This window comes from Siphateles boraxobius, unplaced genomic scaffold (genome assembly GCF_051911475.1).
Source record: "Siphateles boraxobius isolate OS27281-9 unplaced genomic scaffold, OSU_SipBor_1 222, whole genome shotgun sequence".
Lineage (NCBI taxonomy): Eukaryota > Metazoa > Chordata > Actinopteri > Cypriniformes > Leuciscidae > Siphateles > Siphateles boraxobius.
Window position 1 is genome coordinate 562,991 of NW_027508836.1, and position 26,966 is coordinate 589,956.

General features: G+C 39.6%; 1 protein-coding gene, 1 long non-coding RNA gene and 1 pseudogene across 2 annotated transcripts; 2 read left to right on the top strand and 1 right to left on the bottom strand.

Annotated features, from left to right (window-relative positions):
- Window positions 1–10: 10 nt before the first annotated feature.
- On the top strand, window positions 11–26,943 carry LOC143747486 (uncharacterized; annotated as a pseudogene).
- Window positions 16,539–17,679, bottom strand: LOC143747477 (zona pellucida sperm-binding protein 4-like; the record flags this gene model as incomplete). The annotated part of the gene is made up of 5 exons (XM_077240269.1): window positions 16,539–16,752; window positions 16,822–17,014; window positions 17,091–17,248; window positions 17,320–17,417; window positions 17,491–17,679. Coding segments are annotated over 5 exons (852 nt in total), but the record flags the coding sequence as incomplete, so codon positions are not given.
- LOC143747462 (uncharacterized) lies at window positions 20,577–22,128 on the top strand. The gene is made up of 3 exons (XR_013206750.1): window positions 20,577–20,650; window positions 20,845–20,999; window positions 22,088–22,128. It is a non-coding gene; the product is annotated as an uncharacterized LOC143747462 (long non-coding RNA).
- Window positions 26,944–26,966: the final 23 nt, after the last annotated feature.

Genomic DNA, 26,966 nt, shown 5'->3' on the forward strand with positions numbered 1-26,966 from the left:
GCATTTGAACATGGGCCTTGGCGCCGCCAAGCTGTCTTTTACTGGCCACACTGATAGTGATGCTTTGCAGATCAAGATGAAGATGAAAGTGAATGCTGATGCTGTTGCTCTAAGCCACCTTGAATTCAATGCTAGTGTTGATACTGAGTCTCCGTTTATCAAGAACAGTTTTCTGGTTGCTTCTGGGAAGGCTCGCTTGGGCGATATGATGGTGGAAATCAAGGCATCCCATGTCACATCGGTTGTCGGAGCTGTCAGTGGTGTCCTCTCTAATGCCGCCAACATCATAACTTGTCCTAGTAAGGTTGCTATTGACTTTCAGAACAGGGGTATTGCTAAGATCAACCTCTTCGAGTGTTTTTCAGCCGATGTTGATGTCCAGAAAGACTACGCTGTTACCTTCAACTCTGACATGCAAGAAATCAGCAGTGTGGTAGTCGCCTACTTAAACAATTACAACTACAGCCATAACTTCACAGCCAGCAATAACAAAGCTGAGATGGGTATTTACGCTATTGTGAATAGTTTGGCCAGCTTTGGGTACTTAAATGCTGCAGAAATGTTTGTGCCAGCCATTTTCAAGATTCCATCAATCAGAGAGCGGAATGATAATACTGGCCTATGGCGTGACTTTACCACAAACAACCAGCCTGTTGATCTAAGAGCCAAACTTGTCTACCAGAAGAGTTGGTTTGCTCCTATTATTGATTTGGGTCTGATTGTTCCTTCATTGGGTAACCTGGTCTCTGACGTGTCTTTCAAGTCCTCTATTCTCAACTTCAATGCTAATGCAGGTATTTATCCGAAGGATTACTGGATGCGTATTAGTGCCACAACTGCATCCGTGTTTCAGGGATTGAAGGCCAAGCTTGATGGAACCACTAGCCTGACCACAAAAAGTGGATTGAAATTGGCCTCTTCTTTGTCTTTGGAGAATGCCCACATTGGCGGTAATCACGAGAGTACCTTGACTCTGCAAGAAATCTATGAGGCTGTATTGTCTGTGGACACATTTGCTAAGATTAATCTGACAAGGTTCACTATTGATGCTACTCATCAACTTTCTGCGGACACCAAGGCCCACCCAAAGGCAGCATCAAACTTAAAGATCAAGTACACTTTTGATCGTCCAGATTCAGAGGCTGCTGGACATGGAGATGCTGAGAATACCTTGAAGCTGGTTGCAACTCTTTCCTTTATCTCTGTTGAGTCTGCAACCCAAATAACCACAGATGCTACATTGCCTGATGATATCAAACTTAAGGGGAAAATGGATAATCAAGCTAACATCTATGTGAACGCTGATGGTCTGAAATCCAATCTGAAGACTACTGGAAATGGTTACTTTGATTTTAAATATTCCATGTTTGGGTTTGACATTAGTGACCAGCTGACCTGGGAGGGAGATCTTGACCGTATTTATTCTTTGCTAGAAATCAATTCAAACTATACATATATCTATTACAATTATACTGAAATTGCAATAAACCACACTGCTCTTGGTAAAGTTGAACTGGTTCCCCTGAGCACCCTCTTGGCTGCTGTAGACATATACTTGACTCAGCCAAGTCACAGTGATTTTGATGTAAGAGATACACAAAGAGGATATATTTTATCATGGCATGGGTTAAATAGCAAAAGAGAGATTTTCTCCCGTTGGTACAATTCTAGTACAGCAATAACAGTAGAGTATAGTGATTTACCCGTCCTAAAGGGTGTGTTTGGGTTCTCTTCTAATCTCACATCTCCATCTACACTTCAGGAGTATCAGGGTGAATTAAGTGTAAGTCTAACTGGCTTCAAATAATTATTTCACCCATTTCAACATTAATCTTTATTGAAAGTGGGTCATATATGTTGTCGAAATGTAAAATAAATTTTGAATTTGGTGCCTTCTTGAGGAAAGACAGAAAATAACTTTAGGGCGCATTTGTATGAAAGACAACAACTCCCACAATGCACCACATTGCAAAGGTCCGCAAGCCACTCCCACTAATCCAGAACAGCGCCTATGAGGTATCCGCCTATCCGAGAAATCACACAAGGATAGCTGCCACTAGAGCTTGAAATTCATTTAATTTGAAATGGTGAATTATTGCATGATAATTGTTCCTCCATCAGCCTCAGCTGCTCTTCGCTATATTGCGCCTCGTAAAAGTAGCCACGAACGTCTGATTCGAGCATCAGACTTTCAAAATCCTCTTCTTCCATATCATATTGAGTAGCTGCATTTCGCCATTGTAACTTCACATCTGAATTTAATATTTCATTAAAGGATTGATTTCAACTAATCATTGGGCTTTATTTAATGAATGCTTTCTCACCTCAGGCCTCATAATCAGTGACATGAACAGATCCAGAATAACTTTAAAAGTCACGCACAAGCACAATGATGTAAACATGTTTGTTCAGTGATTGAAACCCTGAAATATTGCTGGTCCCATTTAAACACTACAATAAATGGATCACTTTACTATATAGACTCAACTCATCTTATTGATCTAGGCTACTTCATTGCCTATTTTACATTAAATTGTACATTAAGTGATGTTCATTGTTTATTTAATTGACATTCATTTATTTAGTATAATTTCACCTTTGCAAAATAAAAAAGTATAAATATGACTTTTGGCAAAAGTTAGTTATTAATATTTCCAAGTTAAATGTTTTTTCTTTTGTAGTTTTTATATGAAAATGTAATAACTCCAGCATTTAAAGAACATGATGCAAATAGTGAACCGAAAAACAATATTTCCTCGACTAGATCTTCTGACCGGAAAATTTTCTGTTTTGAATTATTAAAAATTAGCCTACAGCTTCATCGGAATGGTACGAAAATATGTGACTTTTATGGCATTTGGAATGTGAACACACACAAAATAATTGAGGGCATGATTCGAGCAGGCTAAGGGGTCGTAAAAAAAATAGTACCACTTGTGCACTTGCTATAACGACCATAGGAAATAAATGGGAAATTGACAAAAACAAAAATTCTGAGAATTTGTTTGTGTGTACAATCTACAAATCGGCCACGATGTAGAAAAAAAGTGAAGGGGTGAAACTCTAAAACATCAAGAGTGCAAAACAGACACACCCATTCACACACACACACACACACACACACACACACACACACACACACACACACACACACACACACACACACACACACACACACACACACACACACACACGCACACAGTGCTACTACTGTGCTACTACCACAGACATCAAGCAAGCTACCTCGGAGCGTGCAACGAACCTGTGATGGAGGAAGACACCAGCTTCAAGAACCTTTTGACTCTGAACTTCAAAACCCAGAAGACACACGGCATGACCACAATGCACGACTCTGCTACAAAGTTCCTAGTCAGCATAGGACATAAAACTTTTAAAGTAGATGAAAATGTGTGCTCAAAAGGAAGCAAGAGTTTGCATTAGTAAAATTTGAATTTTACTGATTTAAAGAAAATCTTGAATGCAGGTGTAAGCCTCACGTGCCAACAGACTATGCACTGCTTTTTGAAACATACAGACATTGTGCCAGCTGCTGGGTGAAATATACACTGCTGCACATTAGTTTCCATGACAATGACTTGTTACAGGAAATACAAACTCCAAATAGGGTATTCGTCACCCTAATGCCAGATAGTAAGCAAACCACCTAAGCTGGGAAAACTAGCATGACCTAGAGCCCCTTCGTAACTACTGTTATCCTAAAAGTGCTTATTTGATCATTCCGATCCAAATGGGACATGATATGCGATACATATTTTGATCACTAGCTGCTGGCTTGTCTAATTGCAGATAAAACGATAGCTGGAATTGACATCTCTACTTAATAAATAATAATAATAAAAATAAAAAAGGGGTCTTAACTGGTATCGGTAATTTCAGCATTAAAGGGTAAGTCTGTTTGACAAAGGAATCTCATCTCAGCGGCATGCAAACTGTACCGGTATTTATTAGTCTGCTTTGGTTGAAGGAATCCAAATTGCAGTATTGCTTAATCTGTTTCTGACGAAGGAATCTCAGTACAGTGTTATATACACGTAGACTTGGGCGATGCTCCCCTTTCTACAAAGTAAAGACCTTACAAATGATTGTTAGATTGATGTAATTCACCTAAATTTTGGCTGCATCTACAAGCAGAGAGCTACCTAGCGATCAAAACTGTTCACTCGCTGAAAAGTCAGTATTTATGCACGAGATGGACGTAACTATATAGGCTTAGACAAGCTTTGACTTACAGCAAATCTATTTCCTTACTCTGTAAACAAATAGAATAAGTTGCGTAAAGTAAAGAGAAGAGTTCCATGAGTAAAATTTGCAAATGCCAAACCACATTTGCATTTTACTGAATGTAACATCAAGTTCTTGAAAGACTTAAAGTATAGGCGCCCCCTTTTAACCCGTTTAAACATGCATAACTCATTTAAAGTGTGCAGACATTCTTCATGGACTGTTGAATTGGTCTGGCATGAACTGGTTCCCATGACAACGACTTGTCACAGGAAGTGCTAACTCGTGACGTCATTTTGTAAACAAACCAGCCTAGGTGGCTAAGCTAACTTAACCTAGCGTCCATCCAGCTTAGGCTAAGCTAAGCTAACCTAGCATCCATCCAGCTTAGGCTAAGCTACATAATAACTTCTACAGTTAGCGGTTAGCATCATTTACCTGAAGCCTTAATTACCGCTTTTATGTATACAGCGCAAAGTATTCTAAAATACTTTCTTTAACCCCATTTAGGGTTTCTAATTTTTCTCTTTCCTTACTTTAAATTCTTCTCAGCAGAATTTCACCTTCACTAGTTTAGGCATAGTCCTTGCTGAGCGCTGTAGGCTAAATTTGCAGATGCCCTGTCAATTAAACCCAAGTTTAATTACATGTAAGCTGTGTACCTAGAGAAGAATTCTTATAGTTATGAGAATTTTCATCAGCATGTTGACTAAACCTTTGGAGGGACACACACGGTGTGGTCTTAAACACGCAACAGCTGTGACCCACTATGGAGTGTTGGTCCAGGCAAATCTAAAGGTTAGTCACTAGTGCTATTGATTATTCTCAATTTCAGATCATTCCCGCTGTTTTGATCACTTACTTAAGTCCTTTTTATTTTTATTTTACTTCGATAATAATAGCAGTCAGCTATTCACTTGTCTATTCTGTCATGTATATGATTTATTTCCATTTCCTCTCTTGTTCAAATGTGGTTCCATTTCCCATAGGGCCCAGAAAGGAACCAGAGACACCTTTATTTGTGATTTTGTTTATTTTCAACAAGTGCACTAATTTTTATGACCCTGCAACACAAGTAATTTCAACGATTACTAGGGCATAACTATAGTCCTGAGGATTGATAATAAGCATAATTTGAATAGGAAAGCTGTACTTTTTCCTCCTATTCTTCACTTCGTCAAGCCGTAGTGAACCACCAGTTAAGTCCAGAGAAATATTTTAGTCATAAGAACCATCTTAAGTCATTTATTTAATCTCGGCTATGCCCTTTCCAGGAAATACTCTCGGAACCACACAAGTCTTAGCCTCCTAACATCCACAGCTAAGATGATAAGGATACAATACACACTTCACTAGCTAGCTACACATGAAATACCTAGCTTTATGCTACATATCTAGCGAACCGTGGCTTTGAACTTTCTAGGGTCATGCATTAGTCTCTCACCACAAGTGTGCCAAAATGTTGCAGATCCTCTGCTTAACCTGACCTTAACCGGACAGGAGACCTAAAAGACTGACAAGCCATCGCGAGGAACACTGTTCCACCCATGGCTGCTGACATCCGACGGCACCAGAGCCAACGGAACTGCACCATGAGAGAAGAGGACAAACGACCCATGACCCAAGCCAGAGTTACAGCCACACCGGGGTGATCAAGATTCTCATCTCCTTACCCCACCTTATGGGTATAAAACAGAAGGTAAACAACCTCACATAATAGATCACAGCGTCCCACAAGGAGCGGACCTGTGCCCAAAGCCTTACAGACCATCTAGAGACTGAGGTTCGAACCAGATTCAATGCAGCTGGACAGAGCATGCCCAGGACCAGCACAGAACTGTCACCATGGCAACAACCCAGGTACCAGCCAAGCCCCTTGGAGAAGCCATGGAGGACAGTACCCTCAACCTGCAAACACCACAGGAGGAACAAAGGCTGTCAACGACAGCATCCTCTTCCATACCCTCCACACAGGTGTCAATCTGAGGCTCCGCAAGGACAGCTGGACGCACCTGCCTCAGAGCTACTGGAGGCGCTGACACACGCAAAATAGCTCCCTGCACAGGACTCACCCAAGGAGTCCTGTAAGGTACAAGCTTCCGACTCCTTGCCCACCCCAGCTTAGGCAAGCTTGCGTCGGCACCACCATAAGGACAGAACCACACTTCAATCCTTCAGACCTCTCGTGACTGAGAGGCTAACAACCACCTTCTGACCTCCGGCCACCAGCACCAGGTCAGCTTGAAAACCTCTCTATGCTACATAGAGGCCTAACCACTTCCTGCAACCACAAGGAAACACATGCCCCAAAACTAATGAACTTCAGAATGCCCCAACACCTGCTGCCTCAACACCTGCTGCAGAGACCTGGACTTGGCTACTGTCCACATCACCAGCCGTGGAACGACCACCGCTCCAGAAGACACGAGCAACCAGAGGCCACCATGGCCTTCCAGCCTTCTATGACAAGTGTGTGTCTGATCTCTCTGCACTTCCAACTTCGCTCGTGGTTGTCCTTGAGGGGGGACAACAACGATCGAAAGGGGGGATCTGTAGGGTATGGACCAATCAGACACATACTAATTATTCATTATATACAAAGGTTTATGAAACTCCTCACACAGCCCAAATGAACAAACACAAGGGCAGCAACAGTGTCATGTTACAGGGCATGATAAGGAGATTGTACGACCTCTGAGGAATGTGGCCACATACTCAAGAGAGAGACTATGAAACAGAAACCCTCTTTAAAACAGACTTTGCTGCATTAATCATAGACTAACTGATCTATAAATGAACATGCATAAAACTGTGAAAGAAACAGTGTAAATGGTTTACTGTCTCGTGTACTATTAGGTATATATTATGGTATGTATCCTGGTATACAACCAACTAACGATCAATGTAACCTCATCTGTATCATGCCTCCTACCTAATTAATCCTCATTTAATGACTCACACTTTGATGTACATCACCTTCTTCTAGAATGCAGTGTGGATGTGTTATAGCTATCTGAGCATTAATGAAGGTATAATCATGCTAGGGACAAAGATCCGTAAATCAACTAAGAGCCACTTTCCCTCTCAGACATGTCACCTTTCTGATTGGTCGAGTTCAACCCTTAGGGGAGGATCTTTTCCAGGCCTTATTAGAGACAGTCCACATGTGACCTCCCTCTCTTAGTTCTTTCATCCAGCCGCAACACTGTTCTGGTTATACTGGGGAACCCCCTCCCCCTCCACGGGGGCCCCAGGGCCCAGCAGGCCTCGATCCAACCAGATATGGGCTCAGGCAGGAGAGAGATGACTCTCTCACAAAGAACCAAGGACAATCTCAGGAGTTTTGGAACAAAGACTCCAACCAACAACGACTCCAATCACCCATCCTTCCGACTTCCTCACTTCTCCTGGGTGTTCGGCGTGGTCTCAACAGAGTCCCAGGCCTTGACCAAACCAGCCATGCGTTCCTGGAGAAAGAGAACGCTCAACCAACTTCCACTTGACACTGCCGGAACCATCAACGACTTCAATTTTCAACAACTTCAAGAATTGTTCCCATTACAAATGCAAGTATTCAATTCAATGAAATGTGAAAATGAAATTCTGATGGTTCTTCTCATAGACCCTCTTCCGGTTTAAAATTTCATCCTATCACTAACCTATTTATGTATTCATGTGTGTATGTTGTTTAGTTTATTTATATTCATATAAATATCTATATTTAGTTAATAAAACTTGTACATAATATGTATTTGGTTCTATTTTGTTTGCAATACAAGTCACTTTACGATCACGGTTTTTGCTACTGGCTCAAAGTACTGTACAAGCGAAGAAATAATTATTCTTCTGAGGCCATGGAAGATACCCTTTTCTTAGAATAAATTAATAATCAAAAGAGTTTGTTGGAAGAACTGATTAATTGATTGTAATATTAATTCAGCCACATCAAGTTAATCCAATTAACTGACCCAAATATTTATAATTAATAATAACAAGATATTATTGATTATTAATATTTCCAAAAAGCTGAGTTTCTTACACCCACAACTCTTGCTGAGTTTGAAGTCAGTATAAAATAAGCTGCACAATATTAGAAAATACTGACATTGCGATATTTTGTGATGTATATTATGATATATTTTGAAGAAAATACAGGATAGACCGGTTTTAGAGGGAAGCACTATGTTCATTTACACGCGTGCAGCACACAGTGTCTCAGAACAGCTTGATTAACAGTAATTAGCTATGTTTCCATCCAAAATTGTGGATTTAACTTATACTGCCAATGTGTGATAGAAAACAAAATCGTCACTTCCTGGGAAATTGCTGCAAAATATCTGTAATAAAAATGCTGCAATTGGGTAAGAAACTTATGACTCTTTATTTCCGTACATCATAAATTTCTTGGTGATATTAAGTTATCTTGCGTTCGGATTCCTGTTGTTTTCTGAACGCAATCATGTGAGATGCTTCAAGGAGGGAATTAAACCAAATTATTCTGATGACAGACTTTGGCTTAGGCATTTCTGATCAAACCAACATCTGAGATGCTGTGATGTGATTGGTCCGCTGGTTAGTCCAGTTATCCAATCACATCTTCTGTTGAGCCAAGTCGAGTTTTTTTGTTGTGCATAGAGGAATTTATTATGTAAGTGTTTATGCGTATGTCTTCTTATTGGATAAAAAAATATCCACCTCAATAAGTGCATACTTTTTTTATGAACATTTTTAGAATTTATCTGCATCTTGGGGTTTCCATCCAGTAATATCCCAAAAATAGATGGGTAGAAACAGCTAATGAGACTCATTTCATGGGTTTTACAGGGCCGAGAGGTGCTCATGCATGCTGTTCTGGACAGAGTCGCGTCCGTACAGAAGCGTGTAGCTGCGTATCTCATCTTGATGAAGAACCCCACGCCTGCTGAACTCGCTCAACTGGCAGCGGCTCTCCTTGTTGAGGAAAATCCTCAGGTCAAGAGCTTCATCACCTCTCATATCAGCAACATCTTGAGCTCTACCGCACCAGAGACAATGGAGTAAGTAAAAAAATTATAGGAAGAATAAGAACCTAATCTAATTTTCAGAAGAAAAGGTAATCTTGTTTTGTTTACTCCCTAGCTTGAGACTGAAGATTCGAGAGGCCTTTCAAGGCAATGAAATTGAAATGCTCATGGAACCAAACGAACTCTCTCGGTACTTCAGACTTGGATCTTTAGAGGGAAACATGATCTTTGAATCTCCTAAAGAACTTCCAAGGGAGGTCATGCTGGAGATGACCTTGAATGCTTTTGGGTTTGATTTGGACTTGATTGAGGTACAGAGTTCAATAAAACTCCAACATTTCCTTGATTATGGCCCTATGAAATAATTTTTTTTTTGCCAAATTCTGTTTGCCATAATCAACCAGCCCTAATGTCTTAGATTCTTGCTTTCAGATTGGCATGGAGGGAAAGGGCTTTGAGCCCATTGTGGAGGCTATCTTTGGTGACGATGGATTCTTCCCAGATACTATCATGAAGACCACCTTATATGCCACCGACAAGATGCCCGTCGAACTCAGTGAGGTCTTGGACAACATGCTGCCGTTCATGGGAAACGATAGGAAGAAGAGACAGGTATTAAATGTAGTGAAAGTTGCAAATGGATGTATTTCTTCACAGCTGGATTCCAATCTCAATCTCTTCTGTGTGCTGTAGGCTTCTCAAAACATAGTCAATGAAATCAGTCATAATGTCAACAAGCTTATCGAGGACTTAAAGGCCCAGGATGCTCCTGAAGCAATGGTGTACCTCAAGCTTCTGGGAGCTGAACTTGGGTATCTTGATACAAAAGATGGCAAGATGATTCACAATCTCCTTAAAATGATCCCCACTGACGTGAGTACAGTTTTACCAACCACAGCTGTCACCACATGGATTCTGTCCTCAGAATTAGTAATGCAAACAATGCAGTTGTTATATCAACTTTTTAATAACACATTTATGTTTCTACTCCAATTTGTTGTTGAAATATAAGTAAACGGTGGCTGTACTAAAACTTGTTTTCGTGACAGATTTATTCAAACATACGTTACATAATGAAGACAACAGGATAAGTAAAAATATAATGAATATGTCATATAGTGCAAATATTTATCAAAAGGAATTTTTCTAGCTGACTATCAAGTTTATGGTATTTGAATGGCTTTTCTGAGGTAAATGTAACTACGTGACATTGTTCTCAAACTGTTTTATTGATGTCTTTCTGTGGTTGACACACTGATTACATGAGACATGATTGATTTCAGTAAGTTTTTCTGTTCTTTCTGATTTTCACTGATGTTTATTTGCTAGTAACTAGTAGAAAAGAGGCAGTTCAGTGATCTGTCACCACACAAATCCACGTTTATTGTTTGAATTTTGTGATGAAATTGACAAAATTTGAAAGCTGAGACTTTGTTTCTAAACAAAAGTATCAAAGCCCAAAGATTATTTTGTTTATTGGTTGGGAGGCTCTACAAAAAATACGTAGTAAAGTTTTCTTCATGCATCAACAGAGAAAAGCATTGACCAAAAGATTGATCTTGAGATTTAAAGTGAAGTCAATTATTTTATCCTTTAAAACTCATCTTTGATAATCAAAATTATATATTTAAAAAATAAAATCTCTTGTGCCTTAAAAATAGCTTCAATGTAACTCAACACCCTTGTGCCATTTAGTATGGAATCATGAATATGCAGATTAGTCCCCACCTCCACACACTCACATTAAAAATTTGATGAAAAAATGATCAGTATAGATTAAAAATGAGAAATCGACATTGTTAATCCAGCACTAGCGTCCACACAGCTGACATGTTTACCCGTTGTAGTTTATCAACGTTGTGGAACAAAACAGATGCTGAACACGCCATTAGAGAAACGTTAATTAAACGTCACTGTTGGGGTCAATGATTTCTATACTCCAAAACCCTTTGCCCAAAACAACAATTTTCAGTCACCGAAATTTCTTTGCATTACTAATCAGCATTATATATTTGAAATAGTTCCTCAAAAGACTGCTCTCAAGTGTCGACAACGAGCTTTTCCTTCACTACATCTTCATGGATAATGAGTTTTATCTGCCCACCGGAGCTGGCTTTCCACTGAGAGTGGCTCTGTCTGGTACCTTTACTCCTGGAGTCAAAGGAGGATTGACCTTTAATCCAGGCAGGGTGAGTCCAACACACTTCAGTCGTGCACGTGTTATTGTCAACAGCAGATTATCTTCCATTTCTACTATTATGCTCTAAGATGTGTTCATGTTTTTGAAAACTGCATTTATTTGATCAAAAATATAGTAAAAATTGTGAAATATTATTAAAAGTTTAAATAGCTGTTGTCTATGTAAATATATTGTACAATGTAATTTATACCTGTGATTAAAGCTGAATTTTCAGCATCATTACTCCAGTCTTCAGTGTCACATGATCCTTCAGAAATCACTATAATATGATGATTTGATGCTCAAGCAACATTTATGATTTCATCAATTTTGAAAAGCATTTATTTGAAATAGAATCTTTTGTAACATTATAAAGTTTTTTTTTAATGTCACTTTTGAGCAGTTTAATGCCTATTTGTATAAAAGTATAGTTTTATTTTCACTTTTTAAAATCTTACTTTTGAAAATTTTAAATGGTAGTTTTTCACGGTTTCCACAAAAATATGACTGAACACTGATGATAATCAGAAATATTACTTGAGCATCAAATTATCATATTAGAATGTTTTCTGAAGGATTATATGACACTAAAGACTGCAGTAATGATGCTGAAAATGTAGCTTTGATCACAGGAATAAAATATAGCTGCAAGCAGCGATTTTTCTCAGAAGTGGCTGTAGCGCAATGCAGAGCAGAAAAAAAACTGCTGAAATTGAACATGCATGGAAAAACAGCTGGTTCAGAAGTACAGGTGAAAATGAACTCAAAATTAACAGAACACAGAATTTTTATACAAAATTCTATAAGTATGAACAAAACACACTTATTTTTAATCAAAGAGGAAGAAAGAATAGTACAACCCTTACTCAGATAATAAAGGAATTGAAATGACGCAACATTACACACAATTATAATGATAAAGTTTGAGCCTTTAATCTCTGGGTCAGGGTCAACTCAAGTGAGAATCAACTCAAAATATATGTATATATAAATGCACCACATGTTATATTTTATGAGTTCCTTCTCAGATAGACAACATGTCTGAAACAGAAGCAACTTTTGCACCACTTCTGGCCACAGTACGGCATATGCTGCACAGGATTCAAACCCACGACCTGAGAGGTTCGGGGCTCATGGCACGGGGTTTAGCAACTTGCGCTACTCAGTTGATGCTGACTCGCCGAACTGCAGAGGAGAGCCTTGAGAGGTGTGAGACTGAGGACACAACAGCATTACTTAGCATGTTAACCAGATTAGCATGCTAAGCTAGTTTAATGCTAATGTAACTTTAACAGGTTAACCTGATAGCTGAAGAGCCACATTAGAAAGAATGGCATCTGGTTAGCATGCTAACCAATTAGCAAGGTCAACTTTGAAGACGAATATCTTGGGAACGGTGGTGAATATAAAAAATCCGTTCTGTTCTGTGCGGCTTGGTCCAAAGATCATCTGAGCCAATTTTTTGCAAAATTGAGCAAATTTTGTCAACAGTTTTTCATTTGCTTCATTTGTTGGAAAATCGGAATCGGCAAAAACCAAGGTACATAATGGCATAAATCAAATTTTAAACAATGTTTTCAAAAGTTACAAGCATTTTTGCAAAAAATTTGTATCTCTGGAACACAAGGTGACACTGTGTTCAAACTTCTCGGGTACCTTCAGGACATACCCTTGATAAAGCGTACCAATTTTCGTTTCGATTGATCAAAGTTTAGCCAAGATAAAGCCTCAGAACCAATTTTGGGTTGACCTCCTTAAGTTTCTGACATCATCACTTTGAACAAAAATGAATTAAAAAAAAATCTGTTCATTCATTTCTGTGCGGCTCAGTCCAAAGATCATCTGAACCAATTATTATTATTATTATTTTTTATAATTTATTTATAAACTTTTTCAAAGCATTAACAGAAAGCTTCATACAATTAAAGTTAGAACTTTCCCCCCATTATAACCCTTTCCGCCGAAAGGGGATACATTACATACAAGATAAGACAACAGTAGTAATAGTAATCACAATTAAATTCAATTGAAAATAAATTTAAAATAAAAAAAAACATATATACATACATAGCCAATAATAAAAATTTCGGACATATTCGTGGTCCGTAAACAATTATAAAACAAAAACCACAATTGGTGGTCATATTTAACATTGATCAATAAGTGGGAGAGTCTTCATCTTGTCAAAATGTGTAAAAACCAATTCTTCTACAAATTTTCGACCGATCCTTTCATTAAATATTTAATTTTCTCTAATTTTAAGTATGTTACTAGATCACATAACCACATTTAGGCTTTAGGCTGGTTTGTTGACTTCCACTCCAATAATATTCTCCTTCTCACTAATAAGGTGGCAAAAGCAATAACATTTTTTACTTTATTTGTCAATCCATGTTCTGGTACTCCAAAAATAGCAACTTCAACACTGGGTTTTATATCTAAGCTAAAGGCCTCATTTAATGTTTTAAATATGAATGTCCAATAGTCACTCAGCTTTTGACAAGCCCAAAACATAAGAAAAATGTCTACCTTGTCACCTTTGCATCAATCACACAAGTCATCAACATTTGGGTAAATTTTTGAAAGTCTGCATTTTGTGTAATAGGCACGATGGAGGACTTTAAGTTGTATAAGGCTGAGGCGTGCGCAAGAGGTAGATCCATTTACTCTATTAAAAGCCTCATCACAAATTTCGTCAGGTATTTCACTTCCTATGTCCTTTACCCACTTACCTCTTATTCTGTCAATTAAAACATCATTTGAGGACATAACCATCTTATTTATTGCTGCAATTTGACCTTTAAGAAAAGTAGGAGACAGTAGAATTTTATCCAATAGTGAAGTAGGTGGCAAGTCAGGAAAAGTAGATTTGAAAGTAACGTTAGGTTGGACTGTGACAATTGGAATTTCTCTGAGAGGTCATTAAAACTGGCAAAGGTGTTGTTTATGTAAAAATCACTACACCCGGCCAGGCCTACCCTCTGCCATTGTGCATATGTGAGATCTATTTTACCAGCAGGAAACAACTGTTTTTTACGGAGAGGGCTTAGCTTAGAAGAGTTGCTGAGTTTATGCCTTTGTCTAAACTGTGACCATATTTTAAGCGTAGAACGTACTACTGGGCTTGAAGAGTATTTAGAGGGAGAGAATGGTAGCTTCATTGTTATTAGAGCAGAAAGCAATGTAGAAATACAAGTATTTGCCTCCACCTTACACCAGAAAGCAATGTAGAAATACAAGTATTTGCCTCCACCTTACACCAATCAACATCAGGGGAAGTATTCCAACAAATAATTTTTTGAAGATTTGCAGCCCAGTAGTAGCCCATAAGATTAGGAAGAGCTAAGCCTCCCTTGGGCCTTTGCCTTTCGAGGAGCTCCTTACGAATTCTAGGGTTCCTTGCCCCCCACAAGAATGATAGTATGGGTTTATTTACAAAAAAGAAAAAAAATGTTTTTGGGACAAAAACTGGAAGGGACTAAAATAAGTATTAGAATCTAGGTAAGATATTCAAATTTCCTCTGCCTGCTAGATACAAATGTAATGCATCCCATCTCTGAAGATCACATCTGAACCAATTTTCGTAAGAATTGATCAAAATTTAAAGGAGCAGTTAAAAAAACAGAATAATGTACTTTTCAAAATGGCCACTACTGTAATGGGCAGAGTCTTAATGTAAGATATTGAATGTGATCTGCATAATGAGAGAAATCCGGTGTACTAAGTTTCATTTTTCTAGAACAAAAGGTTCAAACGTTATAACCATTTCAAAACTGGTGGTGGCGCTATAGAGTTGGTCCTAAAGACTCGTAAATTGGTCCAATAACTATTCTTTACCATCCCTACAAGTGTTGCCAAACTCCATAATTTTACTATGTTCCGTTAGTTGGGCTACCATAGACTCCCATTCGGGAGGAATAAGAAAAAGAAAAACTATAGGCGCTTGGCCCCTTATTAAAGTTTACTATAGTATATTCACATAGAAAACAGCTGTTTTACATTGTAATATTTTAATTTTTTTTATTCAAATAAATACTAAAACAATCTTAATCCAAACTTTTGACTGGTAGTATACTAACATGAATTGACTACTACACAGAAGGAATTAGCTTTGACCCTGTCTGCTGGCATTGAGTTTGTGACTGAGATTGGGACTCACTTCCCCGACTATGTTCACTCTGGTCTGGAGATGCACACGAACATCTATCATGAGAGCAGTGTTAGAGCGAAGCTCTCTGTGACTGACAGCAAGCTCAGGCTCTCCATTCCAGCTCCTCGTGGGCCAATTGAGCTCATCAGCGTCACGTAAGTGAAACTGGATTATCAATGCATAAAGGATTTAAAAGCCCTTCACATAGGAGTAGGGCTCTGCAATAATGGTTAAACTGATAATCATGATTATTCTCATTTGAATTTTTTACAGTTCATCAGAATTAATACACTTTCATTTGACCAAGAGAGTCAAGTTGATTATGATGTCAAAATTGTGAGATGTAAACTCAATTGCAAGAAAAGAATTGTGATACCAAGAAAAGTCCTTACCTTTATACATTTTATTCCTTAGCAGAAATAAATGGTTGAAAAAAACAAGTCTGCACCCTGCAACAAAATACTGAGCTATACAGAAGCATAGGGGCCCAGGTTAACAACTATAGGTTGACGAGTACAGTAAAGTGGCTAGGGCATAAACTTGGCTTGTTCAGTTCAAGTCAAACACCCCAGTCAGAATGAACAACCATGCTAAAGGAACATTTTAACTTGATTTTAATAGTGTGGCCCAATAAATAAAACTGAGAACAGCCATGAAAGATCCAACAAAATCAATACCAGAGAGACTGTTGGGTTTCATGAGGTTTATTAAATTAAATTCACATGACCAGTTTAACTTCTCCACTAGACACCACAGTTTGCCCACTAGAGACAGTCTTGATGGGAGTGTCCCTTCCTGTAGAAGTGGTAGAAGCATTAGCATTTAAATAAGAAATTCACAGTTCCCGAAGTCAGAATACAGCAAGCACTCACTTTTCCGACTGCAGCCTTGCTCACAGGAGCCAGAGGAGGGATGGCACACCGCTGTACTACAGTGGATGAAGATCTAACACAGGGGCAAAGGGTTAAGCCATAGAATTCACTGTAAAAAGCACTAATATTAAGGGTTGAGGTAAGGCTGCAGAGCATACAGTTTCCTGCAGAGGAGCCAGTGATGCTGGATCTACAAATGTGAACATCTTCACAACAAAGCGCTTGTAGTGGGTCGGGAACTGAAGACCAGATGATCCAGACACTGGAACCAATGTGGTCAGGTAACGATCATCCTGGTAAGGGCATCTGAAAGGCAAAGAGGCAGTCAGAAATGCCTTACAGCACACTAGATGGATAAAGACTGGCCTTACTCACCCATCAACCAGAAGATCCCATTGGGGTAGACTGAGTGGACTGGGGGTTGATGTGGCCCAGCAATGTCCCAGCATCAGGACAATGTTGGGGTCGGTCCTCTCCAAAATGTGCACCTCAACATACACAGGCTCCCGCAGGACTTTTGTAACTGGATAATCAGCATCACTGTAGTAGGACGTGTATGCCTCGTCCCCTGAGGAAGAACGCAGTGTTTAACTAGAAACTGGAGTTTTAGAAAGGCTTTAGGCATACTCGGGACAAACACTTACCTTCTGCACAGCCTTTGGTGACACATTGACCATTTGCCAGTCTAAGCGCCACCCTGAGGGGTCCAGGAGCAGCTACTGGTGGAGGTGGAGGAACAGTGTTGACCTCCACAACCAGAGCTTCCACAGATGTACCAGAGTACCTACACTGGAAGAGAAGCCTGGACAACAAACAGTGAGCTTGTAGCATTTGTCAATGATTCACATTTACGATAAAGCATACATCACTTACTCAAAATGGCTGTCCCTTGTGATGGAACCAAGTGGTCCGATACCCACTTCATATGAGGAGGTCATTCTGTTTTCATACACCACATATCCACTGTCCTCCTGCAAATAGTAACACTGTTGGCATCCAATCCATTCTAAGCCATGCAGAATAAAACCACAAGCAGCTACTCGCCATCATGCTTGTGCCACACGCAGTGACAGGGAACTGGTATATAGCAAAGAAAGGTGTGGATCCCACAGGACTGCAAGCTGGATCATTTCCACCCAGGAGACGGACTGAATCCAGGCTCAATCGAGGCAGCGTAACATCTCTAGCCACCACTACCACAAACTGCCCATCTCTTATACACTGGACAGTTACTGGAAAGAGTTACAAGAGCAGGTTATTGCTGAGGATCAGTTTAACATGAATGCCTCTACATTGACTACACTCTTACCTGCCTTCCCATAATAACACTGCTGGCCATTAAAGCAGCAGTTGATAGCAGCACACTCAGCACCACTGATACCAGGTGGTCCACATTGGATCTGCTCATAATCAGCTACAGTACATTTGTCAAGGGGCTCTGCCTGTGCCACTGGCTGCTTAAGTTGAAATTGCTGACTAGCTTGCTGTTGAACCTGCTGAGGAAACTGTTGACTAGCTTGTTGTTGAACTGACTGTTGAAACGGTTGACTTGCTTGTTGAACTGACGGTTGAAACTGCTGAGGAAACTGTTGACTAGCTTGCTGTTGAACTGACTGTTGAAACTGTTGACTAGCTTGTTGTTGAACTGACGGTTGAAACTGCTGAGGAAACTGTTGACTAGCTTGCTGTTGAACTGGCTTTTGTACCAGCTGAGGAAACTGTTGGCTAGCTTGCTGTTGAACTGGCTTTTGTACCAGCTGAGGAAACTGTTGGCTAGCTTGCTGTTGAACTGGCTTTTGAACCTGCTGAGGAAACCACTGACTAGCTTGCTGTTGAACCGGCTGAGGAAACTGTTGACTAGCTTGCTGTTGAACTGGCTTTTGAAACAACTGGTCAGTTTGCTGGAACGTCAGAGCTTGAGGACTCTGGGGCAGATCACTCCACTTCGGAAGAGCATGACAGAAAGCACAGAACCAAACACAAAGTGCCAGAGACTGAACAGCACACCAACTTCTTGCCATTGTTCAACAGCTAGTCACACTGCTGAAATGCTGCCCTTTGGTCTTTTTGTACTCTACAGACTTTGGCTAATTAATGATAATCACTCCCTCTTCATTAACAGTCATGATTCTCCAGACTTGTATGAGTGGGAGTTTATGCAAATGGGGTTTTCATTTGTTCTTAAGATTCAATTTTCCTTTTTTTCCCACCCATTTTGAACATATATTGAATGCACATATTGAGGTGAATTCAGAATAGTTTACTAGTCCTATTTCTGCCGTTCCGAATTCAGCCTTTGTTTTATGCTTCATTATGTGAATATAATAGTGGATGTTTTGGCTATTCTGTATTGTTTTTTTTTAAAACACATCTTGGATTTCTCATGGCAACAGACGTGTATTCAGACTGACTCAAGTGTTTGATATGCAGGATTATGTTGCAATGATATGGAAGCCTTTATCAGCAATAGCTGGTTTATTCCAAAATTTTTAATCATTATAAAGAGAAAGTTATATAATAAAGGCTTTTAATATCCTGCACACACTGCAAGATCATTCAGTATAGCTCAATATTTTATGTAGCAGGCTGCAGACTAGACCTGAAATTGAGGCAATAATTTACCTCAAATTAATTTAAACATGCACATTTATTGTAATTTGAGTCTTGTCAGAAAAGAACAGGATCCGTTAAAGTCTCTCTTCACCAAAACATACAAAATTATTTTGCCTGCGGTCATCACCGTTGTCTCTGGTGGGTAAGAAATGGTCATACAAATAAAACTTGGTTTCACTACCAAAGCATTCATTCTCTAAACTATGCTTGAATTAAATTATTAGAGTTCTCCTCATGAACTCATAAGGGCTGATCTTGGATGGCCACATATGCAATGCTCTCAGTTAACAACCAATGTGGGTTTCACCAGATTAGGAAAGTACCAGTCTACTGTTAAATAAACACTACTGGGACCACCCAGAAAAAGGTCCTGTCCTTCATCGCAAGTTATGTGTAATGCAGTTTGATATTAATTTTGTTCCAGACACTTTCCATGATCAAATGTCACTACAAAAATGGGCAACACGTTACTTTAGACTTCAAAAGAACTTGGGCATGCTTGAGTATCAATACATGTATTTATGTTAGTCCAGCGATTAAGTCAAGGTAAAGACCCAAAAGAATTGCGTAATTTTCAAACCCAAGCGTTTTTTCCCCCAATGCTTTCCAATCGTTTTTTCCCCCAACCCAACTCTTTCTGTTTTTTTTTTTTACCTAAAACAAAAGAGTTTAAGGATTTAAACTCTTGACATCTGGTATCCGCAAGCAGGAAAGCTTGTGGAATGTGGAGGCTTGTTACTAATGCAATATAATGGAAATAATTATTTTTTAGGATGAATAAACAGCAGGCCAATGTCACTGCGTTTATGCTTAATTAATAGACAAGTAAAAGTTGTGATCACAATGAAAATATGATTAATTGACAGCCCTAGAAACAAGTCAAATTATTTTACATACATTAAATGCTGTTATTTTCCCCCATCTATAGCAATTCTCTGGTGTCTGTTGTTGGTGCCAAGGCTAAGCCCATTCCTGCCAAGGGCGAGTATATTAATATGAATAAATGCACTGCTTTTTTCCCTGGACTGAAGTACTGTACAGTCCTGAAGTATCCTGATGCAATGTCAAACGATGCTGCCCCTTACTTTCCTCTCACTGGTGACAGCAAGTAAGTGAAAATCATCTATATACTGATATCGAAATATTCCTTTTTCTCAAACATTTCATCCACACTATGTATGTGTTTAGATTTGCTGTTGAGCTCGGTCCATCTGAAAAGGTCACAGAGTATATTGCCACCATCAGCTACGCATACGAGGATGAGGCAGACAAAGTCACGTTTAGCCTGATGGCTGAAGGTTGGAGACGGCTTAACAAAATACCTAACTGGAAAAAAAGAGAAAACACCAATGTTTAAAATAACCATCATTTGTCTTTTGCTTACTAACAGGAACATCCCATGAGGCCAGAAATGTAATGATATTAAACAGACAGAAGTACAGCATCTCTGCTGAATTGCTTATCGATTCTCTTCAGCTTGATTCTAAAGTTTCTGCAAAACTGAAGCATGTTGAGAAGTTGACTTTGGAAATTGAGAGTGACTTAAAACTCCCAGAGACGACTTCTGTTCAAACACTCATCCTGAAATATGGTACATGTCCAGTAAAAAAGGCCTGTCGTGATTATTGATGAATTGTCTGATTGTGGTTATATGGTCAAATTTAGATATGCGAAATAATTGTGCAGTTTAAATTTCAAATTTCAGTTTGACATTCAAATAAGGAAATGTAAGACCATGACAGTATAATTCTAGTGAATTATCTCTCTCAAAATATCTATTCTCAGAGAATGAAAAGATTGAGGCTGAATTGAAGTCTGATGTCAGATCTGAGATTCAAAGAATCATTCCCAACATCAATGCTACAGTCAAAAGCCTTCTTGATCGCCAGATTGGCCTGAATGAGTTGAAGGTCCGCGATGTTCTGGCAAAGGCAGTTGCGGTAAGAACTTCCCTCAATTTTTTTTCATCAGCATTTGAAAAAACCCAAATAAATAAATGCTTATTAAACTTAAAGTGATTGTTCACCTAAAAATGGACTAAAATTAAGTCATTTACTCACCCTGATGTTGTTCTATTAATGGAGTATACCCTTCTTCCTTTTTCGGACCACAAAAGGAGAACATTTTATGTTTTAAAAATGAAGTGCTTGCTCTTGTCCAAATTATGGCAGTGAATAGCGACCAGCATCAAGCTTTTTAAAAAAGATGCAAAAGCATCACAGAATGATCCCTTGTGACACGTCACATACTCAAAGTGTTCTGGGGGTTTACGATAGGATTTGGTGAAAAACAAACCGAAATTTTATGTTTGATTTAACAAAAATCCTGACCTTGGCCGCAGGTCTTCTGTGCTCGACTGCATTCATGAGACTCTTATTAGCGAAGCGGTTCACTCCGACTCACCCAGAGAAACACATGTTGTGAGAAATCAAAATGAATTAAAACCCATTATGAAATACAACACCTATAAATCACAAAAAGTATCCAAGAACTTTCTTTACTGAATCAAATATACCCTCAATTGGAACTCAGTTTGTCTGATGATAGAGGTGAACGAGATAATTTTTTGTTACGACAAACACAAAAAAGTAGGCTACATGGATTGTATTTCATGTCGCTTGATTTCTCACAACCTGTGTGTCGGAGTGAACTGCGTCGCTAATAAGAGTCTCATGAATGCATGCAGTTGAGCACAGAAGATAAGCGGCCAAGGTAAGGATTTTCGTTAAATAATACATTAAATTACGGTTTCTTTTCCACCAAGCTCTATCGTAAAACCCCAGAACACTTGGAATATATGACATGTGATGCATCGAATCATTCTTTGATACTTTTGTGTCTTTCTATGAAAGTTTTCTATTGTCTGCCATTATATGGACAAGCGCGAGCAGGACTTTTTTTATTCTTTTTTTTTGTGGTCTAAAAAAGAAAGAACGGCATACTGCATTAGAACAACAGCAGGGTGAGTATATTATGACTTAATTTTCATTTAAAATGTTCTTTTCTTTTTTTTTTTACACATGTCCAGAATTTGGGAGTTCACACCGTGCCTGTGATCACTCTTCCTGAAAGATTGTTCCTGAATGCGTGAGTTAATGTCACCATATTCACCAGTATTTCAATTCAATTCACAGTTACCAGTTAAAATTAACACATGCTTTTTAAACAGAGAGGCTGCTGTTAAATATCACTTTGGCCAGCATCACTATACCATCACTCTTCCCTTGCCCTTGGGTGGAAAATCCACTAAGGATCTGAACTTTCCCACAATCCTCTCCACACCAAACCTGATTGTACCTCATCTCGGCCTGGAATTTGAATCTGCTAGCGTTAACCTTCCAGAGTTCTTCATTCCTGGGAGTGTGTCGCTGTCTGTGCCGACTCTCGGATTGGTAGAGTTGTCCGGAAAACTAAACAGCAACTTCTACAACTTAGAAGCTGCTGTGTCTGCAGCCAGAGATCCTGCTGAAAGTTATTCTGCTAAGTTTGAAGTCACCGGCACAAGTCCTGTTGACCTCCTCTCCATAAAGGTTGAAGGTAAAGCTATAATTGAAGTACCACATGCACTGTATGCATGCACTTGTTTTGGATGGTTGCTTATTGATTGATTTATTTCACAGGATCTGCTCTAGTTGAGACCAAACCTGGCGATTCTCTCAAGGCTAACGTAAAGGCTGTGCTTCGCCACAAGATTATCAATGCCACGATTGGTGTTGAGGGGGAAGTGGAATTTGCTGAAAAACTCAGTGTGAAATCCAAAAGCAAGCTTGAAGTAATTAGCCACGTTGGAGTGCAAATTTCGCTGGAGCACAATGGACAGTTTGGCGTTGATGCCGAGGAGATCTCTGGAGATGGAAACCTGGAAGGATTCTTCAAGGCTGGTTCAGTCCATGGTTCAGGAAACCTTTTGCAATCAGTCTCAGTCCTCCCTTTCAGACAAGAGGCAAAGATGAATTCTTAACTGAAAATAGATTCAAAACTTCTTCAGGCTCAGAACTCCTTTGCTGTAGCCTTTGCCAATGGAGAGCTGATGATTCTGTCCAACAACACAGCATTTGACAACCTTCTAACATTGCTAAACATTGCTAAAATAACCTTCAAGGAATCCCAGCTTGATCTAAATTCTCATACAAAAGCACAGGTTCTTGGCCTGAAGATCCAAAACATGGTTGAGACCAGAGCTGGTGTTGAAGCAGTTAGCATTAAGATAGAGACCTCAACTTACAGCATTGAAGAACGTATCCATTCCCTGGTCACAGGAGCACTGGACATCAGTGGTCTAGCTATTCACAGTGACGCCTCTTTTAAACTCACAGGACACCAAGCTGTCCACAAAGCCATTTTGAAACTCAATAAAGATGGCCTGAGAACCAATGGCACAACCTCACTGCAAAGCCTCCTGAGTCTCCAGGAGCTTAAGCACACCTTCGAGATCACCTACAAAAACAAAACTGCCACTGCTCAGTGCAAAACCATTGGAGAAATCATGGGAAGTCACATTAACCACAACACTGAACTAGAGATTGCTGGACTTTCCTGTAAAATCAAAAATCATATACGTTTCAACTCAAAATCATTTGATTTTGACACCAACACTGATGGTACAACTATTCCATTCCGGTTCAATTTTGATGCCAGTGTTAATGGTAAGGATGACACATACTTCTTGCATGGAGATGCAAGTCATGATTTTATTGCAAAAGTCTTTCTACAAGCAGAACCACAATCCATAGCTCACTCTCATGAATGCAAGATCTCAACCCACCTTAACCTAGACTACGTCATCAATGTCAACATTAAATCACAATTTGAAAGCATGTCTGACACATTGCTTATCCCCTCTGAACAAAGGATTAAAGTGAAAATTAAGGCTGAAGTGAACGACTATGCCATTGAACAGAAAATCAGCGCTTACAACAGTCCAGGCCGGCTTGTGCTGGAAGGGTCTGGAAAAGTGCACACCAATCTGTTCAACACTGTCAGCACTTCTTATCAGGACTTTGCAGTCTCTGGCTTCCTAAAGTATGACAAAAGCACCGATACACAATCAATTAGCTTGCCTTTCATTGAAAGTCTTTCTCAAGTCCCTGACAACATCAGAATAACACTCGTGAGCATGGGCGAGACCCTGAGGAAATACATCAACCGAGAGGGGATTGCTTCCAAAATTCAGGACATACCTCATCATGTAAGTGACTTTGTGTCCAATTTGAACTTTGAGAGAAGAGCTGTGCAGCTGAAACATGCCTTGAAAACTCTATACCAAGAGAATACATTAAAGCTGAAATGTCTGATCAGTGCATTGGACAAATTAGCGAGTGATATGTTCAACCGTTTCAGTGAGGCTTTGGATATTTTGGGCGAATTGATTGTAATGGGTATGCATATTGACAAAGTTGTTGAAACCCTACCAAAACACATCAAGGTTTTGATATTTTCCATCATTGAGGATGTACAAAACATTCTTAGCTTGATCAAGACCCAAGGTTACACAAAGCTGAATGAAATCTTCCATCCTGCCAGTGCTGTGAACAAGCTTGACAGTCAGATTCCTGCAATTTCGACATCTCTTCTAGTGCCATCTTTTGGAAAACTGTATGGTGAATTCATAATCAGCAGCGCTCTCTACAACGCCAGAACCTCTGCAGAGTTCAAGAACGGCTCAAAAGAGATACCCTTTTTTCACAGCTTGCTTTAACTCTAAAGGAACCTCTGCAAACCTCAACATTCTGAGTTACGATCTAGAATCTACAGCACAGATATCGATCCCCGAGACAAGTCCTGTAATGGTGTCTGAAACTTTCAAGTTAACACACATTGAATTGACTTTAGACCAACATGCATGGTTGACTCTGAATGGATCTGCCTCTAACAATATTTTCTTTCTTGAAACTTCATACAAGAACCAGGTGAACATCCCCTCGCACTCACTGTCTGGTGAAGTCATGCTGATTCAGAAGGCTATAGCTTGCCAGGAGGATGCTGCATTCACACTGACAGTTAAAAATGAAGGAACTGGCAGATTTGCCCTTTAAGACTTCTCTGAGGAAGGTACCCATGAGAGTGACCTGCATTTGAACATGGGCCTTGGCGCCGCCAAGCTGTCTTTTACTGGCCACACTGATAGTGATGCTTTGCAGATCAAGATGAAGATGAAAGTGAATGCTGATGCTGTTGCTCTAAGCCACCTTGAATTCAATGCTAGTGTTGATACTGAGTCTCCGTTTATCAAGAACAGTTTTCTGGTTGCTTCTGGGAAGGCTCGCTTGGGCGATATGATGGTGGAAATCAAGGCATCCCATGTCACATCGGTTGTCGGAGCTGTCAGTGGTGTCCTCTCTAATGCCGCCAACATCATAACTTGTCCTAGTAAGGTTGCTATTGACTTTCAGAACAGGGGTATTGCTAAGATCAACCTCTTCGAGTGTTTTTCAGCCGATGTTGATGTCCAGAAAGACTACGCTGTTACCTTCAACTCTGACATGCAAGAAATCAGCAGTGTGGTAGTCGCCTACTTAAACAATTACAACTACAGCCATAACTTCACAGCCAGCAATAACAAAGCTGAGATGGGTATTTACGCTGTTGTGAATAGTTTGGCCAGCTTTGGGTACTTAAATGCTGCAGAAATGTTTGTGCCAGCCATTTTCAAGATTCCATCAATCAGAGAGCGGAACTTGAATGATAATACTGGCCTATGGCGTGACTTTACCACAAACAACCAGCCTGTTGATCTAAGAGCCAAACTTGTCTACCAGAAGAGTTGGTTTGCTCCTATTATTGATTTGGGTCTGATTGTTCCTTCATTGGGTAACCTGGTCTCTGACGTGTCTTTCAAGTCCTCTATTCTCAACTTCAATGCTAATGCAGGTATTTATCCGAAGGATTACTGGATGCGTATTAGTGCCACAACTGCATCCGTGTTTCAGGGATTGAAGGCCAAGCTTGATGGAACCACTAGCCTGACCACAAAAAGTGGATTGAAATTGGCCTCTTCTTTGTCTTTGGAGAATGCCCACATTGGCGGTAATCACGAGAGTACCTTGACTCTGCAAGAAATCTATGAGGCTGTATTGTCTGTGGACACATTTGCTAAGATTAATCTGACAAGGTTCACTATTGATGCTACTCATCAACTTTCTGCGGACACCAAGGCCCACCCAATGGGCAGCATCAAACTTAAAGATCAAGTACACTTTTGATCGTCCAGATTCAGAGGCTGCTGGACATGGAGATGCTGAGAATACCTTGAAGCTGGATGCAACTCTTTCCTTTATCTCTATTGAGTCTGCAACCCAAATAACCACAGATGCTACATTGCCTGATGATATCAAACTTAAGGGGAAAATGGATAATCAAGCTAACATCTATGTGAACGCTGATGGTCTGAAATCCAATCTGAAGACTACTGGAAATGGTTACTTTGATTTTAAATATTCCACGTTTGGGTTTGACATTAGTGACCAGCTGACCTGGGAGGGAGATCTTGACCGTATTTATTCTTTGCTAGAAATCAATTCAAACTATACATATATCTATTACAATTATACTGAAATTGCAATAAACCACACTGCTCTTGGTAAAGTTGAACTGGTTCCCCTGAGCACCCTCTTGGCTGCTGTAGACATATACTTGACTCAGCCAAGTCACAGTGATTTTGATGTAAGAGATACACAAAGAGGATATATTTTATCATGGCATGGGTTAAATAGCAAAAGAGAGATTTTCTCCCGTTGGTACAATTCTAGTACAGCAATAACAGTAGAGTATAGTGATTTACCCGTCCTAAAGGGTGTGTTTGGGTTCTCTTCTAATCTCACATCTCCATCTACACTTCAGGAGTATCAGGGTGAATTAAGTGTAAGTCTAACTGGCTTCAAATAATTATTTTACCCATTTCAACATTA